At 39.9% G+C, this 24,458-nt stretch overlaps 2 protein-coding genes across 18 annotated transcripts in view; one reads left to right on the top strand and one right to left on the bottom strand.

The window, feature by feature from the left end:
* Window positions 1–515: 515 nt before the first annotated feature.
* On the bottom strand, window positions 516–21,993 carry LOC124113262 (lebercilin-like). Of its 3 annotated transcripts, none has more exons than XR_006857743.2 (7): window positions 21,814–21,993; window positions 14,194–14,400; window positions 9,315–9,835; window positions 8,798–8,935; window positions 7,658–7,858; window positions 2,753–6,461; window positions 516–2,700 (listed from the first exon to the last, which is right to left on the bottom strand). XR_006857743.2 is itself a non-coding variant. In XM_046473550.2 (6 exons), the coding sequence occupies exons 2-6, from the start codon at window positions 14,288–14,290 to the stop codon at window positions 5,316–5,318; spliced, it is 2,103 nt and encodes a 700-aa protein (XP_046329506.1). In that variant the 5' UTR covers window positions 14,291–14,400; window positions 21,814–21,993; the 3' UTR covers window positions 516–5,315. The 3 variants fall into 3 exon arrangements, 1 of the variants encoding a protein (XP_046329506.1); XR_006857744.2 differs by having other exon boundaries at window positions 3,001–6,461; XM_046473550.2 differs by having other exon boundaries at window positions 516–6,461.
* LOC124113261 (trichohyalin-like) overlaps window positions 21,985–24,458 on the top strand; it is a 32,492-nt gene continuing 30,018 nt past the window's right edge. For all 15 annotated transcript variants that reach the window (XR_007218254.1, XR_007218252.1, XR_007218249.1 and 12 more), the window contains exon 1: window positions 21,985–22,215. Coding sequence is in view for 1 of the 15 variants with exons in the window: in XM_048383539.1 (XP_048239496.1) it covers window positions 22,171–22,215 (45 nt within the window). In the remaining 14 variants the exon portion in view is untranslated. The remainder of the gene's footprint in view (window positions 22,216–24,458) is intronic.

Raw genomic sequence — 24,458 nt, 5'->3', positions numbered from 1 at the left:
GCACTTCTCAAAAAAGATCGGCATAACTGTTGATAATTTGAGAACAAAAATTGTTCAAATTTGAATCACAACTTGATAAAACAGAAAAGAAAAGTATGAACTGTGTCTTTTAGCTTAGATTTCTCCCAATGACTTTGTGATGAGTTATCTCTAATCCAATAGGTGATCCAAGCAATGCATGTCATGATAAACATCAGAGAGAGTGAATTGGGTTTAACACCGCTTTTAACAGTATTCCAGTTATATCAAGGCGTGTCAGCTTAATGTGGGAGGAAAGCCCGAAGTGATGCAGGTCTCAGATGTTTACCACTTCGGTGAAACCCACGAGCACGGGTATGGTGCTGACAAACCTAGAAACATAATTGGGGCTAACCGGGATTCGAACCAACAATCATAGGTTTCTGGCGTGCCCAAGGGACGCAACTCTGCGCCTTAGACGACTGGGCCACCTGTGCCCCCGATAAACATAAGAAGACAGCATTGATCTTTGACAGTTCTCAAACAAACACAAGGTGTAAATAGATAAGTAAATGTTTATTACAGAGTGTAGATCAGCCATGACATGCCTGGAAGATACAGTGATAGATAGAGCAGTCATTCCTCTCACACCCGATGTACCAGTCACACAACAAACACGAAGGTAATCACATAGGAACAGAAACTAACTTCCAATACCAGACAATGTGGACCAGGCCAATTTTATGGTTATTTTACAGATTGTGTTGGTAAAATAAAAAATATTTGACTTGATGTTTATTTCCTAAAAAATACTTATTGAAAATAAAACGTATTACAAAAATACATATAAGATGTTCAAAATATGTATACTTACAATTAAAGTCAGTATTTTAAAATAGTGAGTGAAATTTGGCTGAATCACACACAATAAATATATTTAAATATCTGGCCTTAATATACGAAATGCTTACATTCTAAAAGTTTGCCAGAACAAGTTTCCTTAGACAAGGTGCATGTGTTTCCTAATATATGACAAAACGATCTTTATGTTCTCCGATATTCTTACAAACTTGATTCAGGACAAGGCTACATCAGTTACCTCCCTTCTGTGTATAGGATACTGATACTTACATATTTGAATCAAGGTAACCATGACAACTAAGCTTGCGTTGTGTTATCAGTGTGGCTATATGAAGACCCATGCTCTCTACTAGAAAGTTACAAGATATATGCACCAGTCAGACCTTCCATATACAACAACAAACTGTACACACAGTGACAGTAGTGTGCTAAAATACTACCAGTATATATTCATCCCAGGTTTAAAATATGATTAAAAATATAATATATTAACTGACTGTGCCATTTTGTTGTATAATATCTTCATAAAATCTCATACCACTTGTTATTGATAAAATATGATTAAAACCACTGTGTATTGCTATGCTTATGAAATATATAATTCATGTCTGTATTTGAAAAAAGGTAAAAATGTTTTATCACAATAAGTGCAGTTTCATTGAAGGCATCCCCAGGAATTAGGGATGCCGTTTACATTATCACGGACAGAAGCACCACGCTAACATATTCAGCGACACATTCACAACCAGGATGATAGCTGCAGAATGAGATCAATAAATTGGCCTGACTACGCATCACTCACACTAACTCTGACACACATAAATATTTTCTACATCAACAGCCATATCGCTGGAAAATAGTGGAACCAAAACAACAGACAATTGTTCCCGATGTCATTTCCATGACAACCCTGTCTTGTGGCAAACGCTAGGTTTGTTATTTACCGTTAAATGTGAACTCACTTCGAAAAAAATCCACGAAAAGTTTGAATTGCATATTAACGGTAAGATCCAAAACATGTAGGAGTTGAATTTCTACTATTAGAATATCTGTGATATGACATAACACAACATAGCAACACAATATATCTTACTAGTACAGTAGTAGGATAGGGTTATGTTCTGACATATTTGTAGGATATATTTGTGTTATGCTATAGTTGCTGTAGTTACCAGTCACGCCACTTCAGACCAATGCTCCACTGCGGCATAATTGCAGCAAGATCATACGGTGGCCTTCTTTTCAGGAAATATTGTACAAATGATATAGGTAAACCAGTGAGAGACAAATTACTAAACCAAGTGTCCAGTAGAGTGACTGTAGTCTTGTGTACCAAGCTGGGTGAAGGTCATGTGTACCAAGCAGGGTGAAGGTCATCATACCCCATCCCCAGTCGTCAAACACATCTCTCACATTTCAAAGTACTACTCATTGTACTCATCAATCTTTTAATATGAAAATAGCCTTCATATACAACTATATATACACATATCTATTAGAAAATAAAGACCCTTCAAGTATTATGTAATTTGCACCAATAATTGTCATACCACATGATTTTCTACAGGTTTGTGATCATCTGCTAGAGAGACTAGTAGGGAGGTTGAAGGTCAAACTACAGGGTGGCATGTGTCTGCTGAGTTTGAGGTAGTTCTCAAGTTTGTAGCATCGGAAATACTCGCAGCACAAGCCTTGGTCAGCCTACCAGCCTACTGAATTAACTCACAGCACAAGCCTTGGTCAGCCTACCAGCCTACTGGATTAACTCACAGCACAAGCCTTGGTCAGCCTACCAGCCTACTGGGTCAACTCACAGCACACGCCTTGGTCAGCCTACCAGCCTACTGGATTAACTCGCAGCACAAGCCTTGGTCAGCCTACCTGCCTACTGGATTAACTTGCAGCACACACCTTGGTCAGCCTACCAGCCTACCAGCCTACTGGGTCAACTCACAGCACAAGCCTTGGTCAGCCTACTGGGTCAATTCGCAGCACACACCTTGGTCAGCCTACCAGCCTACTGGATTAACTCGCAGCACACGCCTTGGTCAGCCTACTGGGTCAACTCGCAGCACAAGCCTTGGTCAGACTACCAGCCTACTGGGTCAACTCACAGCACAAGCCTTGGTCAGCCTACTGGGTCAACTCGCAGCACAAGCCTTGGTCAGCCTATCAGCCTACTGGGTCAACTCGCAGCACAAGCCTTGGTCAGACTACCAGCCTACTGGGTCAACTCACAGCACAAGCCTTGGTCAGCCTACCAGCCTACTTGATTAACTCACAGCACAAGCCTTGGTCAGCCTACCAGCCTACTGGATTAACTCGCAGCACACGTCTTGGTCAGCCTACAAGCCTACTGGGTCAACTTGCAGCACAAACCTTGGTCAGCCTACTGTCCTAGCTACATGTCCTAGCTATGCCCATTCCTTTGATATATAGTTTAGTTGTGTGATTTACACAATAAACATTGCATATGAAACTTTGAAATTGATTGTTCACCAGTATGGCACAAGCATTAACAAACTGTCTCTACACAACACTGTAACAATTCATATACATAACAAACATTTAGGACATCAAAAGTCTCTTTCCATGGACGGAACCCAACAATCTCAACTACAGTAGGCAATAAAAACACTTTTTCACAAATTCACACATCAGGACAAATGATGCTATAGATATGAGATAATTTGTCTCGACAAATACACATTACAAACCAGAGACTGATGCTTCAAACCTCAAATAACCCTGAAAATATTTTTCGTAAGCCTTATTTTGCCCCATGCCTTTCGACACAATGACAAAGAAAAGTCGTAAATTAAGAATGTACAGTGGTCTTGCCTTCGTAGAACTATTTTGTTCTTGAATACCGTATTCGACCCAATAAGCGCCCTGGGCGCTTAAAATAAAGACAGAAGGGGTGGGCGCTTATTGGGACCAATTCAGAGTCAAATTGGCATAAATTCATCAGTAAGCCTATCGTTATTCTTCTGTTGCTGGGGGGCTAGAGATAAACTGTTACTTACGTTTTACTGGTGAACATCTCTTCATTAACCGACTACAAAAGATTCTTGACCGAATGTAAAAAACAGGTGAGTAAATCTTACTTGGGCATCCGGGAAAAGGGAGGGGGGCGCTTATTGGGACATGGGCGCTTATTGGGTCGAATACGGTATGTATTTTTGGACACAATGCTACTGTTCAACTTTGTAAACAAGAAATGAAGCTCTGCAGGCACATTGTATCACAGCCTAATTCCTGCCAAGACAACACCTGTCATTGTACTCGTGTACCATAATATCACAGCATCTTCCACAGTCTGCACCCATCTACACAGGAACACGAACCCACACAGGGCCCTATTCCTCAAGCAAACCCTAACACTGTGACCATCCTTTATCAAGAATTTCAAACTACGTACCCTTGGATTTTGTTTGCTGGTCTTATGTCCCAAGAACACAGGGATGTTATAACAAGTTATTTGATGAAATTTTGTGGCATAAAGTATTAAATACTTGTACAACATGAATTTGGATTTTTTAAATTCTTTCCTACCAACATTTGCTTCAGAACTTGTGGCCAGTGTCCTCTGAGAATGTGCAGGTAAATCTATGATCAAACATCAGTGTTTCAGTATGGGAATTGCCGTGCTGAGACTGCTTGGGAATAGGGCCATTCATCATAACATTTAACTGGGGATCTAAAAACAAACATTTCTTTAACAGATTGAATATATTTTCAAAATATAAAAGTGAAACACGATGATGGATAGAAAACTGTCAGCCATAACAATAACCACCTGAAGTCTTTGGTCTTTGGTGTGGAGTGTCTAGAGGCAAGTTAACCAGTCGTAGACAAGCTCAAGCATTTAACATATCTCCAACAATCTCAAAACAAATTATTGTTCCAGGGTAGTTGCTTTTAAAAGAAAAAAATGGGTCATACATTCTTTGTGTATCAAGTTATTAATCATACTATTTTCAACTTTATGAATACATGTACTTCAATCTTGTGAAGCAAACACTAGAGATGTTGTCTGTGTGATTACATATTTTCCACAATTCACACAACAAACACAACATGATTGTATGACATTGAAAACCTGGGTCCCATCAGCTGGAAGAGTAGCATTGATGGAACCTTTCATTCCACACACAGTGTAAAACAGATAATTCGCCACACGATAGTCAAGGAAGCAGTCCATGTGGTGAGATATTCCAAGAGTGACCAGCGCAACATGACAACAGACCCATAAATGTAGAAAAATGCTTTGTGCAGACGTATGACACAATTATCCACCACTTCGGTTGTGGTGTTGCACTAACACAGGAGTAGAGGTCGTGACTGATGCTGAGTGAAATGTGAAAACTGAAGGTGATTGCTATGCTATAGATGCTTGTATTAAAATAGTATCTCTGAAGTAATGTGATCATGCCGATGTTGTAATGAAGGTTCCTGGATGAGGCACTGTAGTCGGGGCACTGTACACAACCTGCCTACAACATGACTTCCTCTATATCATCCTCAAACGTGTCAACAGCGGTCACTGCTGGTTTGGAACTGAAAGTGCTGGAGTGGTGTCTCTGTCGCCGTGGTAACAGTTTTGATTTATCTGAGGGTCCGTCATCCTCCACAAGAGCAGCACCACCTCCAAACAACGTGCTCGAGTTCTCTCGCGGCCGGGATGCCGTGGTCGAATGTTTACTGTCTTCATCCCAAGGGAAACCAGACGAAGGCTTAGTAGTCTGTTTCCTCGAGTCCGAGGTTTGGAAAAGCATGTCGTCATCATTTCTATTGGTTCCACTCTGATTTCCAAACAGTTCATCCATTAAGGCCGTTTTTTTGTTGGGTTTCCTTGAGGGAGATTGGTTGACACCCCCCTTCATAGTGGAGCTGGACCTCCTGGTGAAGGATGGGTTGTACCCAGCTGCATCCTCCTCCTGGGCCAGCTGATGTTTCCTCCTGTCGATGTATGGAACGCTCACTTCCTCATATGCAGGCTTACCATTATGTAAATTCTTGGTAGGCTTGGAAAACGAGTAACTCTTTTTACTTGAAGTGGTTGAGCTATCATCCCCATAGGGAGAGCGATTAACCGGACTCACATTTTCCTTTGACCCATCGTCTATGGCCTTCAACCTGGCTAAAAGCAGTTCCTTTCTCCTACGTTCCTCCAACACACTGGGATCATTGTCCAGTCTTTCACGCTCTGCTTTGGCCTGACGCTCCCTTTCTTGTTCTCTCTCTTCAAGCTCTTGCCTAAGTCTATTTTCTCTCTCGATTCTGTCCCTTTCATCTCTCGCTTGGCGGTCTCGGTCTTCCCTCTCTCTTTCCTCCCTCTCCCGCTGTTCTCTTCTCTTGTTCTCCTCCCGTCTCTGCAGTTCTTCTGACTCTCTCTTCATGCGCTCACGTTCTCTACGCAGGTCCTCCTGTTCCTGATCCCGCTTTCGGTCCTGCACCCGCTTCATCTCCAACTCTCTCTCCCACTCACTCTTCCTCTCCTCTTCCTCCCTGGCCTGCAGGTACTTGTTCTCCAGGTCTCGCCTCTCCTTCTCCTCCATGGCTAGTCGATCCCTCTCCTCATCTTCCGTGTTCCAGCGGTTCTCAAACACATCCTGCTTCGGCTTAGGTTTAGGTTTGTTCTGAAACACCAACAATGTCAATGAGAACTATTCGTTACATAACACTATCTCTACATCACAGATTTGATATTATTCACAATAATCATTGCACATGCGCAGACTAATAAAATTTGCACATGCAATGTGTGTTTTTGTGGTTTAATGCCCCACTAAGAAATATTGCAGCTATATGAAAGCAGCTTGTAAATAATCGAGTCAAAACAATCCAGTGATTATTGTATTGAGCAATGATCCACAAAATCAGGAGAAAAAAGAAGCCCGACAACCAAATCAATAAAGTCATTTCTTCGACCAGCAAGTGTTGGGGACCAATTCCAACCAATAGATACATGTTCAGTCTAATGCTGGTGACTGACTAATGTTAAAGACTAAATCATCAATATTTCTACTCAGTTGTTAAATTTGAAAAAGCAAACGTGGTTTCAGATTGGTTGATTTTCTTGGACATTTATTGATTATCATCCAAAATCTTCAAGAGATTTAGTAGAAATATTGAAAAACGTCTACTATCAAAGTTGACAAAAATCATGACTATATCCTAATGCTCTTTGTGTCCAGCAAAACCAATGGCCAACTGGACTACCTTCCAGCACTCTGGGAGAGCCTTCCCATTTCCAAGGAATGTTCTTACTGACATTGCCTGCACTGCCCCTACATTTTATCTTATCATAAATTGGTCATAATAGAATGGAGATAAACATACTGAGTCTTCAAGGCTATGTTACCTTGAGATTTGAAATTACTAGACTAAACATTGGAAGCCTCACTCTACATCTTCTTTCCACACTTCATCCAACCACCAGGCAACAGGACTCTACATTGAAACCACAGCACATTTATCTCCTAATTGTCCTGACACCTGGGACTGATTTCACAAAGCAAACACAGCACTACAACTGTTGGAAATTATATAATTAGCACAGTTTTGTTTGTTGTTTAACATCGCACTCAACAATATTCCAGCTATATGATGGCGGTCTGTAAATAATCAAGTCTTGACCAGACAATCCAGTGATTGACATCATGAGCATCGATCCACGCAATTGGGATACAATGACATGCATCAACTAAGTCAGCAAGCCTGACCACCTGGTCCCATTAGTCGCTTCTTATGACAAGCATAGTCACCATTTAACACAGCTAAGGGCAGTAACATTAGGATCGCATAGTGAAACGATCCCCATCACCTGACCCACCTTCTTCGCCTCTTCCCTCCGCTTCATTTCAAACATTCGGGCCTTCTCCCTGGAGGTCATCTCCTCGACGGAGGGAACTCTCCGACGTGGTGGAGGAGGGGTGTCCATGGGTGTGCCCCCGTAGGAGGCGGGCAGCTTGTGGGGGGGACGCATCACACGGTTACTATAGATGTTCTTGATCTCCAATTCTTTCTCCTTCTCCTGTAACAACAACAGTTGAATCTTGAATCAACAAATCAACTATTAACAGAGTTGCATCCCTCAGTCCCTTAGGAGAACCAGACACCTATGATCATTGGTTGTAATATTGGTTTGATTGTTTCTAGGTCTGTCGTATCGGAAGTATGATACAATCCTCAAATATTGTTTTAAATATTTCTGTTGCTGATCTGTCTGCATGAGACTTCAGCACAACCATGTTGTAACATACTTGTTTTCTTTCAATAAGAATTAATATCATTTAGAAGTTTCTTTTCTGCACTGTCTTACTTACGCACTGATATTTAGACTTATTTATCTTTCGTATCCAGAAAAAAGATGCATTGTTTGGCAAACTCCATATGTCTCTGTGGTGCCCCTCCCTTGAGCCTGGCCCTATAATGTCAGTGTGGTGCCCCTCCCTTGAGCCTGGCCCTATAATGTCAGTGTGGTGCCCCTCAGAGACAGCCCGGCCCTATAATGTCTATGTGGTGCCCCAACCTTGAGCCTGTCCCTATAACGTCTCTGTGGTGCCCTTACTTTGAGCCTGACCCTATAACAAGGCCCTATAATGTCAGTGTGGTGTCCCTACCATGAGCCTGACCCTATAATGTCAATGTGGTCCCCTCCCTTGAGCCTGACCCTATAATGTCTATGTGGTGCCCCAACTTGAAGCCTGGCCCTATAATGTCTATGTGGTGCCCCTACTTGGAGCCTGATCCTATAATGTCTATGTGGTGCCCCTACTTGGAGCCTGACCCTATAATGTCAATGTGGAGCCCCTACCATGAGCCTGACCCTATAATGTCAATGTGGTGTCCCTACCATGAGCCTGGCCCTATAATGTCAATGTGGTGCCCCTACTTGGAGCCTGGCCCTATAATTTCTATGTGGTGCTCCTACTTGGAGCCTGGCCCTATAATGTCTATGTGGTGCCCCTACCTTCAGTTTGGTCTCCAGGTTGTCCTTGTCCCCCCGGAACTGGTCCAGTTGTCTCTTGGTCTCCCGGTGTCTGGCTATCTCCACCCCCAGCTCATGGCGGTGGTTCTTGTTCAGGTGATCAATGTGTCGCTGCAGCTCCTGGTGGAGAACATAAAACACACATTACAGACAGGAGTTACTGACAGACATTAAAACACACTGAGAGTAAACACGTCAACAGAGCACTGAGCTTAAGGTGGTTAAACCGTGCTACAAATAGCAAACAAAGGGATGGAGCTATTTAAATAGATATCAGTGTGGACGAAATTAAGAATGTCAAGGTGTCCTTGTCATATCCCAAATGTAAAAAACTGAAGACTTAAGAGGTTCCTAGATTCAAATACTATAGCAGAAATCTTCAAGGACCCCAAGAGCCCTTTAATTCTGAACACTGATTATGGTGTGACTGATGCAATGGTAGCTCTCCTAAGCATGAGAGCTACCATTCCACATTGGTGACCTTCACCCTGCCACTGACCTTGATCCTGTTGTCCTTCTCCTCAACATCCAGGTCTGCCTTGGACAGCTTGCGGTTGAGTTCATCTCGCTCCGGCAGCCCCTTGTTCTCAGCATAACTCTTGTACTTCTTCAGCTTGACATTGGCTCTGTCAAGATCATCCTCTGCATCTCGGAGATAGCGGTCGGTCTTCTCATACTTTTCCTTCATTACTCTAAGCTGTTCCTTGAGTGTCCTCACCTCATTGTTGTGTTTGAGTATGAGCCGTGGAAGATCGCCCTCCTGATCCTCGAACTTCGTCAAAGCCTTTTCCTGACGGTGCTGCGTCTTCTTCAACAACTTGTTTTCTTCGCGCAGGTCTCGGATTACTGTGTTATGGTCCTCCACCTGGTTCCGGAGCTCATTGATCTTTATGCGACCCGCAGACAGCATACGTTGAGTGACATAATCGATTCTAGGTGACTGCTTCGGGGGCGGTCCTCCACCACGCCCTCTGCCACGACCTCTTGACTTTGTGTTAGCCTTGCTCTTTCCATATGAAGCTAAAATGAAAAGAAAATTCATTAGAAATATGTATGCCCAAATTATTTATTTCATGAAATATATTTGTGTAAGTAACAATTTCTGATGTGAAGCAGGATACAAATAAGCCTTAACAGAATGATTCACTTGTCTCCAGACATGCTTAACAAAAGTCAATTACGTATGACGTTAAATAAAGGTTAGAGCTCTATTACCCATAGGGTTAGAAACAACCAAGTTCATAAAAATCATATGTGCACTTGTGCAAATATATCACTTCAGGCACACCAGTGTATTGTTTGTCATCCGGATGGCATTGTTGACGTCATTTGAATCTTATTGAGATGTTCGACTGTTGATTTCATTCAACAATTGTGGTTTTCTAAGACGGCGGTTGTGATCAGATAATTTTTTAAAGGGGAGCTCGAAAGGATTCAGAAATAAAGGGCAATAAAGAAATTATTAAACTCGCATGCGTGTGATACAGATTTTTTACTGATGCTTGTATGATAATCTCTTGGTTCTGATTTTATTTACTCATAGCAAAGATTCAATCACAATATCATACAAGCCAAATGTTCCATTTTTTTATTATAACATTATTAATAATATTGCCAACAACTGAATAACTTTACTTTTACATCAACACTGGACTATGCAAGATATCAATGTCACTCACATACATGTTTCGTCAAAGAGAAAATATGTCGATTTTTCCAAATTGATGAAACTTTCTAGGCAGAAAGTAACACATCATTGTCTTTGGAAAGAAATGACAACTGTTTTGAACATGTGGAATGAGTGAGTGAGTATGGTTTTATGCCACTTTTAACAATATTCCATCATTAACATGGTAGGGAACTCCAGAAATGGGCTTCATACATTATACGCATGTGGGGAAGAGTGAATGCTTTAACCACTAGGCTACCCCACCGCCCCTGAACATGTTGAAAGCTATAACAGCAAACACAGATGTTTCTGTAGCAATGGCAACAACCTAGAGGAGTTACAGAAAGCATGAAGGACGGAACCACCATGACCTTCCACATGGAAAAGAAAGGCCATAAACAAGAAAGGATCTTAAAGTGCAAACTGGTGCACTGTAAAAAGTAAAACTGATTCTCAGGCAATGACTTTTGAAAAAATAGTCCCGACGGGCGGTGTTTTGTTTTTGTTTTTTGCTTGTAACTAGTATGTAACCAAATAAACAGTTGTGTACCATCAACCTGGGAAAGGGTCTTCCTACATAAAGTGATTAAGAGAGAGTGATATCCTTAACTCTCTAATACTATTGCATTCATGACCAACTCGTGTTATTCTGGGACAAGCCGAATAGCGACTTGTGCCCCTCTCATGGCCATTTTTGCGACCGATTCTTTCTTAGCGCAAATGGGCATACCTAAAACAATTGTCAACTCATTGCAATTTATTATTTCAGATGCAATTTAAAGCACATCAGGACATGCCGAATTATACAGCATGATTAAACACATTTAACTGTGTCTTGTGTATATTTTTAGATGCAAGACATATGTAAAATCAAAAGTTATTTCTGAGGGATTCTTTGACGAAGAACTTGAAATCATATGCGCATTCTGATTGGTTAGTCTATTTGCACATAACATTCATCGCTAGGGGGACAAGTCTTCTTGCATGTTACGGAAAGGGGCGAGCGGTGACGAATGATACTATTGCTGCCACCAGTAAAAACTCCACACAGTGATAGATGACCACAACCATGCTTGGAGTTGTTTACAAACAAGTGACAACTGTCGAGACGCTGAACACTCTTCATGCTCATATGGACCCAAATCTATCAGTAGTTTTACATTGCACATGGATAAAGCTTGATTAAATATTGTCTGTAGTTATCCTGTCAAAATGAATAAAACGAGGTCAGCCTTGTATGACACATGTGTAACGTACAGATAAGTATCTCACCACCTGTGGGTAGGAAAGTAGGGTTTTCCATATATTATTCAGAAAGAAATGAAGAAAACAGTATGCAATGACAATGCTACAGAGAAATTTCACTTACGTCAACCTACTGTTCAGACGACGTAATGTAATCAGTTTGTGACATCACAGAATATTAGGGTTGGCTATCGATACAGATCATAGAGATCGATAATCGTTGTATAGATATTGATCAATTATCGATAAATATCGGAGAAGTATTTTTGAGTAATTACGCAAAACAAATTCCTAAAGAAATCAATGTATTTCACTCCCCTGGTGGCACATTTATGCAAGGATTACGTTGTGGACATTTGAGACATAACAAAAACAGTTCTTTCCATCTTCAGCAATATACAATGTTGACAATAACAAGTCTGCTTTGGTAAATCTAAACTTTATTTCATCACAATAGTTTATGTAAGGTATTATCGATGACACAATTTTCATATCCATAATCGTTACTATTTCTTCCCATTGATGATAATTTCGATTATCGATCTTTTTTGCCAGCCCTTCAAAATATGGATGACATCATATCATATTGCTCACAACAATGAAGCAATGTGATGTCATATTGCTTCACTTGACCAATCAGCATTGAAAATGGTTACAACGCACATGTGTTAATATTGTAAAGTAATGAGTAATATGTTTGGTTATCATTGACACTGCAAACAGTGAGTGCACAGTGGTCACCCATGTGTGATGTGCACCAAGGTAACGACACTCAGGACTTCAAATTCTAATTACGCTGCCTGGGGCGAGGTCTGCCGGTGACCCTGTTCCATCCCGTTCTGGCAGGGATCGGTGCTTTCTTCACTGCCCTAGGGGCAGCACATGCCTCCCTCTCCCCTACAGAGATGGTCTCCTCGGTCAGCTCTGCCATCAGGTGGGATGCTGGGGTACGGGTATGGGTGATGCCTCGCGACAAACTCACGCGACGAGTTTGAGCGCTCTGCAGGCGTAAGGAGTGACAGGCAGACTGAGCTCTTGAAGAACCTTGGCGAACTGATGGTACCAGAGCTTTGGAATCGAGCCGATCATCTAGCGAACTGGCCTCACTGTCATGGTCAGACTGTATGGGGGTGTCCGGTGCGGGGCTAGAGATGACCCGCATCGGGATCAGGTCATGAGTGAGGCCGCGACTAGATGTCCAGAATGCATCAGAGTCCCGCCTTAAATTGGTCAGTTTTAGAGAAGAGTAATTGGCTGAAGAAGATGCTGATATCCTGGATCCTGAATGGTGGCACAGACGTATCAGTTAATGTATACAGTCCTCACAGATGATGACACAAGACACCTTCAACATGATTACCCACTTGCAAACATCAATCAGAATTGTGTAATAAGTAATCTCCAAGGGTAGACTTTCATTCCACTGGTATTTGTACAGTAGATTTCAAGCTTTCATTAATCAGGGACTGCTCCTTGAAACAGTTATAGAGCAGTTAACTGATAGTGATCATGACAACCCCTTCACAATAGTCTGCTAATGGCTGCACCTGGGGTGTATAGATCTGGCACAGGCTGCAGCAGGCCCCCCCACACAGCTGGCAACAGAGATCTGCTTTCCTTTACACAGCAGTGATGCCATACTTCTAGAATAGCCAAATTGCTACCAGGACTTTCTATATGGGTGATCCATTCCTTGTGAATGAAGAAGCCTCAGGACTTGCAACTCATTCACAAGTGACGGATTCATGGTAATTCTAGGAATCAAGTTGGATAATCCATACATTATGCATAATCATTGCATGAAAGTAAATGGAAAAATAAACGTACTCAACATCGATATTGCAAAGAAACTTGACTGACATAAATAAATTCTTCTCAAGACACAATGCCATGAATGTTATTAGTCTTGAACAATTAGCATCATTTTGTTGTCAAGAATGCAGCAATATGATATTATATTTCTGTCAACTAATCAGCTTTGATAAACTCTATGCACCCTCTGTGCTAAACGCTCAATCTTTTCTACCCTCATGGGTATAAGAACCACTGTTTTCAGTGTTTACCAGAAATACAGTAATGACAGAAATACCTTGTTCATCTCCTTGGAACCGGTCATGCACCCATCCTATACAGCCAAATACTGGTAGCCTTATTCTACTACAGCACTGGAGCAGTCTGCCACACTACAGCACTGGAGCGGTCTGCCATACTACAGCACTGGAGCGGTCTGCCATACTACAGCACTGGAGCGGTCTGCCTTACTACAGCACTGGAGTGGTCTGCCATACTACAGCACTGGAGCGGTCTGCCATACTACAGCACTGGAGCTGTCTGCCACACTACAGCACTGGAGCGGTCTGCCACACTACAGAACTGGAGCGGTCTGCCACGCTACAGCCAGTACATCAAGGTGAAAGTGGAAGGACAACACGTAACAGTGATGTCTACGTATGATATTGCTTACCACCCTGTCTCCCTTGGTTCCTAGACTTGCGTTTAGCGTCCTCATCATCACTGATGAAGTCATCGCTGTAGTCATCGTAGTCGTCGTCCTTCGACATCGCTGGTGCCGGTGTTGCCTGGTTGCCTCCCTTCCCTGTCACCTGTCTCCCATTGGCCGGCCAATATCTCAAGCTGTGTGTGATGCCACACGACCACGATCAGACTTCCACTGCAAGAAAAATATCACCCGTTACTGACAAAAATAAAATGAAAAGACAGCGGTACTATTTCTTGACGCAACCGTTGTTGATATGCAGACATATACAGACCAATAACACATACACACCCAACTCCACCCTGGTCTAATGGATAGAGCATCTGCCCCAACAGAAGATCACTGGTTCGATCCCAAGCCATGTCACACTTAAAAGACTTTAAAAGATAGTACATTTTCTTACTCTGTTAGCACTTGGCATCAAGGGTATAAAACAAAGTCGGCTTGGACTCAGTATTCTGTGTCTGAGTGGGGTATCCATGTTACAATGAAGCATGGTGTCTCAGAGGGCTGGCACTAAAAAACCGGCATTAGTCTGGACTAGCACATTCCACTTCACTTCACCTCACCTCACTTCATCTTCATCAGTGAGAAAGCGTAATAAAAGAAACACTTTTCACTCATGAAAAAGGTGACCTTCCTTATGCTTTATGTACGATTTATTTGTCAAGTCTGCTTTAGCCTAAGCTTGTAGCACAGACTTGATTCAGCATTGTAATATACAGGATATACACCAACTCTAACTGACCATAGTCAAGGAATTTAGATCGGTCAACTTGACAAAGTAGGAGTACAATCTGGAGTTTCTAAAACACATTCAGTTAGATTCAGTGATGAAATTTCTACTGTTCCAAACATCCAAACTAGTCTATTATAAATTTGATAATGGTAATATATAAACCTATATGTGCTCCGGAGGCTCTCTCATAAGGTGATGGGGGACCCTCTCATAAGGTGATGGGGGACTCTCTCATAAGTTGATTGGGGACTCTCTCATAAGGTGATGGGCCGGGACTCTCTCATAAGGTGATGGGGGACTCCTTCTCATCTTGCATCCAACCAGTGACTGTACACAACTCTGTTTCAAGTAATGTAAGCCAGATGGACTAGTATGTTAAAACTGTTCAATGTCAATGCCAGAAATTCGAAATTTGCCATACCACCTTATTCCATGAAGCGACGAGTAAGATAAAAAAATTATACAACATTTGACATTGAGAATGCAATCAAGTCTTTGGAGTCTAGAAAGAAGTACAAGAGCAGAAAATGTCAAAGCTCCAGGGCACCCCATGTAATTTCAAACACTGAAACAATAGCTTGTATGGCTGTGGGCACCAACAGGGAACAGCTTCTAGCCCTGGTCCAACCTAGACTGATGCAAGCATTGGGCTAGCAGACAGTGATACAATGCCCTGCACACTGCCTCCAACTACACTAGAACACACTAACAAAGTCAGATTAAGACATATTGTAACCAGTGAACAAGATAGCATCTATGACTGCCTACGCAAAGATCCTCCATTTACATGTGGCAGCCATGTGTGACTGTTAGACAATGTGTGATCAGATCTGGTGGGGCACCTGCAACACGCAGTGTGTCATCACAGTACACATAGTTCCAGATGTGTAATCCAATGCCATGTGACATGATCTGAATACTAACTGTTTAAATACAAGGAACTCTGCATGGCCTTTACTTGTCTCTCATGGATACACCTCATTTCATAACAAAGTAAACAGTTTTAGGGATGTGAGATGAAATGGGGTTTAACGTCACGTTCATGATTATTGCACTTAACGTGTGTGTGGTTGCTTGTACTAGTCTGGACTAATGCCGATTTCATAGTGCTAGCCCACTGAGATACCATGATTTAGTTTAATATCATGGGCATTTAATATGAACATGATTTTTGTAATTCTTAATGTTAAAAAGTAAAATAACTGTTAGAAACTGGTAATTATTCATTTAATATACATAAATAATAAAGGTATTAAAATAAAATAGCATTGCAATGTTCTAAATATTAAACCATAAATACATTGTCACATGAACCAAAGAATTCAATAGTTATCTGTATTGAAAAAAAGTTGAAAATCGCTACAATAGCATATTAAAGAAGTTGTTATCTATAAAATTGTGTCTACATTGTCAACAACTTACTCCTTCATCTGCCTATGAAACAATTATTTTTATAAAAATAAATTAAGGTAAAGTTTTAAGACACTGTGAAATTTTCAATTCAAGCTTTATAAATGGATATAAGTTTATGTCAGATAGAAAATATGAAGAGTGGCGATAATCAAATGTGGGTGCATGTATTTGATGTGCAAAAGTAGGCCTGTAAACTGATGTCATTCCTCAAATTGCCACTATACATCATGCTACATCCAAGTCATGATACAACTTATGTATCACAATACTTCACTCATGACATGAAGCCCATCACAAACTACTAATTTCAGTGATATTTTCACACAGTTTTATTTAGCTAAAAACTAACAACAGGTGATTTCAACCCACTTGCCACATTCATTTTTGTACGGCAAAGTGTTTGTGTAATATTCACACAACAGCAAAACAAGATCCCACTAAACGTGCTAAAAAATATCCCAGGAATATCACAGCGGACACCAGAAATGGGTTTCACACACTGTACCCATGTGGGGAATCGAACCCGGGCCTTCAGCATGACAAGCAAAGGCTTTAACCACAAGGCTACCCCACCGCCCCTATTACCATTTTTAAACCATCAGATATGAAACATAATTAATAAAGAAAACACTTATGAAACTATTTAAATAATAAATAAAGAGTTTAAAAATGAAGTTTAATTTTGTAATTGAAAAGAGATCGTAACATCTCCTTCACTGTAATGACATATAAATAAAGAGTTTAAAAATGAAGTTTAATTTTGTAATTGAAAAGAGATCGCAACATCTCCTTCACTGTAATGACATATAAATAAAGAGTTTAAAAATGAAGTTCAATTTTGTAATTGAAAAGAGATCGCAACTTCTCCTTCACTGTAATGACATATAAATAAAGAGTTTCAAAATGAAGTTCAATTTTGTAATTGAAAAGAGATCGCAACATCTCCTTCACTGTAATGACATATAAATAAAGAGTTTAAAAATGAAGTTTAATTTTGTAATTGAAAAGAGATCGCAACATCTCCTTCACTGTAATGACATATAAATAAAGAGTTTAATAATGAAGTTTAATTTTGTAATTGAAAAGAGATCGCAACATTTCCTTCACTGTAATGACATATCTCTGTTCTGGTCTTCTGAAGGTACAAACACGGTAAAGAGACTCCACAAGATAACTTAGTGAGATCTGTAATCCCTGACAGCACATAACTTGAGCCGTATTGACAAGGCGGGAGATAAACCCATGCAGTGTGAAGCGAAAGTCATGTTTGACTAAGCAGCATATGAATGCATGCATCAATACCATTTCAAGTTGAAGATAAGGCTCCGTGTTGTTTGTTGTTCAGAGTTAATTATAAATAACCCTAGATAAACCTAACCTATCGAAATGTGTAGGTCAAACATCTATACCAACAAAGACATGAACCATTTCAGTCAACAAACACAAACAGTGGGATTGCTGTTATTGTCATTTTTCCTCGCATGGCAAAATCAGACACTAAATTAGCTCTTTTCAAAAAGAACATATATTTTTTTAGCTAGATATTTACCTTTAACATGTTTTAAAGGCCGTTTTCTGTTGGACATTAGCAGATATTTACCACAATATATATTTCAGGCATCACTATAGCAGAACAGTTTAATCTATTAAAATAAACATGGTCAGACACTAAGGCCAGTGTATCAATATCTTATGCAACTGTTTATCATTTTCTACATGGCAACTATATACTTAACTGCAACTGTATATACAGATCTTATTCACAAGTTGGCAACTATGGAGAGTATCACTGTCCTAAAGCCCACTGTGTACCATTGCCTCAGTGTCGGAAATGCAGCAAGGGCAGTTTGGTATCAATATCTTAATATTAAAGGCAACTGTGTATCAATATTCTAAAGGCAACTGTGTATCAATATTCTAAAGGCAACTGTGTATGATTATTCTGAAGGCAACTGTGTATCAATATTCTGAAGGCAACTGTGTATCAATATTCTAAAGGCAACTGTGTATCAGTATTCTGAAGTTAACTGTGTATCAATATTCTAAATGCAACTGTGTATCAATAGTTTAAAGGCAACCATGTGTCAATATTTTAAAGGCAACTGTATTTCAATATTTTTAATGCAACTGTTTCAATATTTTAAAGGCAACCGTGTATCAATATTTTAAAGGCAACTGTGTTTCAATATTTTAAACATGTTAAAGGCAACTGTGTATCAATATCTCAAAAGTAACTGTGTTTCAATATTTTAAAGGCAACCATGTATCAATATTTTTAAAGCAACTGTATCAATATCTGAAAGGAAACAGCATATTAGTATCTTAAATGCAACTGGGTATCAATTTTTTAAAGGACCCAGTGTATCAATATTTTAAAGGTAACTATGTTTCAATATTTTAAAGGCAACTGTGTATCAATGCTCAAAGGTAACTGTGTTTCAATATTTTAAAAGCAACTGTGTTTCCATATTTTAAAGGCAACCGTGTATCAATATTTTAAAGGCATCTGTGTTTCAATATTTTAAAGGCAACCGTGTATCAATATTGAAAGGCAACTGTGTATCACCTAATTGTAGCTTTTAGATACATCATACTTTTCAGTTTGAGAAAGTAGATACCATTATGCACACTCTTCATCCATAAGAATATGACATACCCCATCCCAGAGTATTCTATGGTCAGTGATTCCTTCAGCAAATGTTCAAGAATATCAAAGTCTGTTATCACTCAGCTGTTTGCTCCTGAACTACAATCTGTGACTGCAACCACTAGTCTGAAGCCTGAGTCTACTAAAATTACATTTGGACAAGTAAGCTCAGCTAATAATAGTCAATACAACAATACCAAACTCAACTGGACACGAAACTAAGAACCATGGTTAGGGTCTAGTAGATTCAAAATATTGGGGGGGGGGGATGTATACAGTGCTTCATCAATCTTTATCGAACAGAATAGAATACCAGATAAATCTACAGATATCTAATTAGTAATTATATGACAACATTACATAATTTCAGTGCAGCAGTGTAAAATATTTGCTATAAAAGCTGAATGTACTGATTCTTACATTATTTCACATATTCTTCAAGCACCAAGTGATTTTGGGGTAATTTTATAGTCCACCTCTATATAGCTTTGTGCCTAGAACCCAGGAGTTGACAGCGGCCCCGTTCTACTGCTGATACTGAATATGACATAATGCCAAGTTGCCCCAGGCTGTCCAGGTAACTTTACAAATAACCCCATTAACTACTGATAAAGGATCCGTCAAGCCTCATTGTGCAGTCAACCGGGTTACTAATGCATGGCAGTTGGCTTAACAAAAAGGAAAAGACACCCCAGCACATCTATTGAGGAAAACATTCTTCATTCCCTGAGACTTTCTGAATAACATACATCAGCTACATCACACCATACAAAACAGTCTGAAGCCAAACAGGATGAGGCTTCTGTCGGAAGAAGAATGAACACCACAGGCAGAGAAAATCTTGATCAGTATATTTGCAAATGTGTAGAGATTACTAGAACAACAAATATCATGTTTTATCCTTCAAGTCAGACTTTGAAATCAGTTATTGATGCTAGAGTCGGTGAGGGGAGGTGAAATGGGGTTTAACGTCGCGACCAAAATTATTGGGGGGGGGGAGAAGGGGGTGCTTGTACTAGTACCTGTACTGATACCGATTTATAGTGCCAGCACACTGAGGGACAATGCTGCAGTTTAACTTGAATACCTCACCCAGACACAGTATACTGACTCCGAGCTAGACAGTCTTGTTGTAGCCCCTTAATGCCAAGCGCCAGACTGGGTAACAACAGGTACCATCTTTTAAACGTCTTTTTGTATGACATGAGGAGGGATGCTTGTACTAGTACTTGTACTGATGATGATTTATAGTGCTAGCACACTGAGGGACAATGCTGCAGTTTAACTTGAATACCTCACCCAGACACAGTATACTGACTCCAAGCTGGACAGTCTTGTTTTAGCCCCTTAATGCCAAGCGCCAGACTGGGTAAGAACAGGTACCATCTTTTAAATGTCTTTTTGTATGACACGGCCGGGGATCAAACACTGGACCTTCCGCTCTCTCGGCAGACGCTCTACCACTAGACCACAAAGGCAGTCTGATGATAGAAGAACTTGATGGTGCACTAAACAACATATTAAGAAAACTAATCTCTCTTCACCATTACATAATTTCTTGGTATAAACATCACTCTGCATAATACCATCTTGAAAATAAACCCACTGTTTGTAGACATTGTGTAAACAGTCCAAAACATAATATAAAAATCAACAATTTTCCTCATTCTGAGGATTATTAAAGGAAAAGGTGATAAATGTTGGATTCCAATTACATCCCTTGTTCAGAAACATAAACTGTGACCATCTACCATCATATGACTTGTACCAACCAAGATACCCTATGAATAACAAATCTGCCATTCATTTTTTGTGTGAATAATAACAACAATTAATTACTAAAAGTCTCATTGACCATAAAAAAACTGACAAATTAGGTCACTGAGTTTTTATCATGGCCATGCACTAACAGACGTTATGTCGATCCCTAACCTAGATCACAAAACTAAGTATAGACACCAGTGAGAGTTAATAAAATCTTAACATCACACAAGCTAGTCTACAAGCCACCTACATTTCACCTCATGATCTAAATAGGATCATCAACAAGTAATAAACTGAAACTATACATACAGCTATTGATCATGTTGATGGCATGAGAGACAGTTATAGATTCACACACTTCTTTTGTGTTATTGCTGATGGCAACATATTGTTTATCTTCCTTGAATTAATAACAAAGGCCCAACTCAGACACTTCATACAGGAATATGAATGACTGGTAACCTTATTCAAAAAGATTTCTGTATAAATGAAACAGTTTGGAGATCCGATTTATTGGTATGAACCTTGGTATGACCAGTTGATAGATAATTATAATAGTTAACATCGTTATTTAACCCCCAATAAACAAAGTCTCCATTGTTGACAATTAACATGCCAATGAGACAAACCATGATGTATTACAAATATTTCACTTTTTACAGATGCAATCTTGGTCTATCTTTTAAAAGGTGAGGAACTACATGAAAAAAATACCATTTTGCTTGTTGCGGGATGCAAGAGGCCTAAATGAAGAAACATGTTTATAACACATATTTTACAAGTTATAGAATATCAACATACAAATAAAAATATATGACATACTATCTACAAGTAAAAAATGTATAGACTAGCTTAGATATCAACTACTACATGAAAGATGAAGGTGGCAAAGGTGCTAATGCAGTTGTTGACAAGTGTCAGTTTGTGTGTAAGTCAACATTGAGGTTCTTTTTCACAGAATCTGCATACATACACCTGTCAAATCACTTTCAGAACGTCGCCATTAGTCCAAAACATTCCTTACCATAAAGGTGCATCTTTCATGAATCCAATAAGAGAAGGTTGACAGAAAAGTTCTATCAACGTGCACGCCGGTATGCACTTTGTTATTTATCTGCCAAGCAACAAGGCAACAACTTTGCTGGTATGATGTGACGTCATGGGTTTATGCGTTCTATCTCATGTGCTATACGTTGCATCATTTCCTGTGACGTCACGAGAAGTGAACGCTTGCAAAGTCTCGGATGTTTTGGGTAGTTTCGGATTACAGCCTCTAATCTGTCCATAATCGGAATCATCGAGGAATTTCGGGTGGTGCTCATCATTCCTTGATCATTTGACTTTCTTCTTCGATCCAGTAGACTTGCAAATTTTTGACAAGATGGTGATCAAGGTCTACGTCACGAACATTTGCAGCAGTATGCGGGTAAATATGTCAACAAAACTAGCCACACCCACTCCTTATTGCTCCATGTCAAAATGACACTCGACAGTGTTTGTTTACAAAAGTTTAGAAACCGCTGAGTCGTTGAAACTAAATTTTGAGCGTTGTTTGTTGAGTTTCTCACACAATGTGACTATTGACCATTACCAAAACTTTCACCTTTGGTTTGACTTCTGCTTAGAAGTTAGATCTTGTTTTTGGACAGACATCAATCAATGATCGCAGTGTCTCAAACCTGAGTAAACTGATAATGACAAGCGTTACTAATATCTTTCTGCCGCCAGTTAATATGGTAAAGTTCAAGTTCATGATGTTGTCTAATGTCTGTTTCCAGATACCACGGACTTGTTATATAGGTCTGTGCAGATACTATCAATTTGGAAAGAGCTCTGTAAATGCATCTACTTTTGGATATGGACATTTCATGATTTTGTGAAAATCATGAACCTAAACTCAACTGTAAACATAAATTATAAGAACAATATTATATTAAAAAAGACTGATGACAACCTGTTTCAAAAAGTAACACGTTCCCAATACATTTCAAGGAATGTTTTCAGTCAGGACATTGCAAACAGTGTAAATCTTGTGTCCACACCAGCTTGAATCAACAAGGTAGCTGTTATGAGAGGCTGCCAAACTTTGAGCTATTACTTGATACTACCACGCTTGATTTGATGATTTGAAACAATATAAAGGGTAAACCATCCAATGAGTCAAAGATTCACTGCAATACCTGCCTGGGTTGATCTTGTACATTTTAGTAATCAGAAATAATGGTACATGTACCTCCACAACTTGCACAACACTTTTATGTGGCAAAAAGTAGCAGGGCTTTCCAGGCTCTGATGTTGCTGTTCTAGTTGTTGACTGTTGTAGGTGATTTGATTTTTCGGATAGGCATCATGATTAACTAACTGTTTATAATTAATATTGCAGACATTTGTATAAAAACAACATTCATTCACTTACTTAAAAGTTAAATGAACCTGTAGCTCTTCAGTGGTCCCACTATCCAGCACCATAGATCACATATCAACATTGGAAAGCACTAACTGTACACATGTAGCTTAGTTTGGACCAAAAAAGAAGGAAGGAGCTATTTGTGAATGTTATTTTGATGGTAGTGCATTTAATGCACCCATTATAAATTGGTCCTATAGGGTCACCCTGTCCATATCTCTTTGTATCCATGTTGTTTTATTCTCTTTTTGCGGCGAGAGACTTTTACGACATCATTACGCTTATGGCAGGAAGGGGAGATAATTTGCAGTCATGCATGTTTTCCAACTATATTGTCAGCCGCTGAGCATGCCGAAATTAATTTAAGCATGGCAGGACCCCAGGGCCAAGAAGATGCCTTGTACATTCCTGACCATGTCAGCCAAGCCTAAATTTACATCATTATGTTTTTCTATGAAGACATACTTTCGTTTAATCTCCATCCCCTTCCGAACAAACTCACCCAAAGAAAGTGTCTCTATTGATCCTAAATAATTTGCAAGTTCTTCTTGTCTTACACGTGCGGGAGCAGCCATGATGGACAATGTCGTAAACCAGACGTCTATGAGTTTAGGACATAGCCTGTCGCAGGATTTCAGAAATCTGGGTACAAATAGATATGGACAGGGTACAAAACGACATGGTTACCAAAGTCTGGGTACAATTTAATATATCGATTTGTACCCAGGGTACATATCGATGGTACCCAGATCGAGAGTGACGCCATCAGCTATAATTGGAGTGTTTACTATGAAAGAAGTTCACAAATAAAGTAATAAATTGGAAATACATTTCACAAGGTACTGACTGCTGGTTAGCAACTGAAGGGACGAATACAGTTTAGCTGTGTTCAAATGAAAGTCAAAGGGGTCCTTGTTATGACCCTTATGTTAAAAATGATAGATTTAGCAGGTCCACTGACTAAAATAGCAGCAAACAACTAGTCCATCTGGACTGTTACTACCTCAGACTACCTCTATCCCTGAGCAACCCTCAAGGACCCAGGACTCCTTCAAACACTATTTAAGCAGGCATCTCTTTACTATACCGTAAAACAAAATTCTCTCATTCACCCATTCTGAATACATCTTCGGTTGTCACACTGGATGCAGTGAGTGCATACTCAGTAATAATGATGACACTTTGGCAGATACTTTAATATGAGACAATTCCAATCAGGGACATTAGCCACTAGTCAGTCCAAAGCCTGATTAAATTAAAAT

This window comes from Haliotis rufescens, unplaced genomic scaffold (assembly GCF_023055435.1).
Source record: "Haliotis rufescens isolate VD_foot unplaced genomic scaffold, xgHalRufe1.0.p SCAF_5, whole genome shotgun sequence".
NCBI lineage: Eukaryota > Metazoa > Mollusca > Gastropoda > Lepetellida > Haliotidae > Haliotis > Haliotis rufescens.
The sequence above is the reverse complement of the archived record's forward strand: the minus strand, read 5'-3'. Positions and strand labels throughout refer to the sequence as shown.

Bases quoted from the DNA above. Each gene is read 5' to 3' on its own strand.
- LOC124113262 (XM_046473550.2), bottom strand. From the start codon at position 14,290: ATGTCGAAGGACGACGACTACGATGACTACAGCGATGACTTCATCAGT. The intron at 8,936-9,314 runs GTCAGTGGCAGG...GTTCTCCACCAG, and splicing joins AGAAGGACAACAGGATCAAG to GAGCTGCAGCGACACATTGA. The intron at 7,859-8,797 runs GTAGGGGCACCA...TTGTTGTTACAG, and splicing joins ACCTGGAGACCAAACTGAAG to GAGAAGGAGAAAGAATTGGA.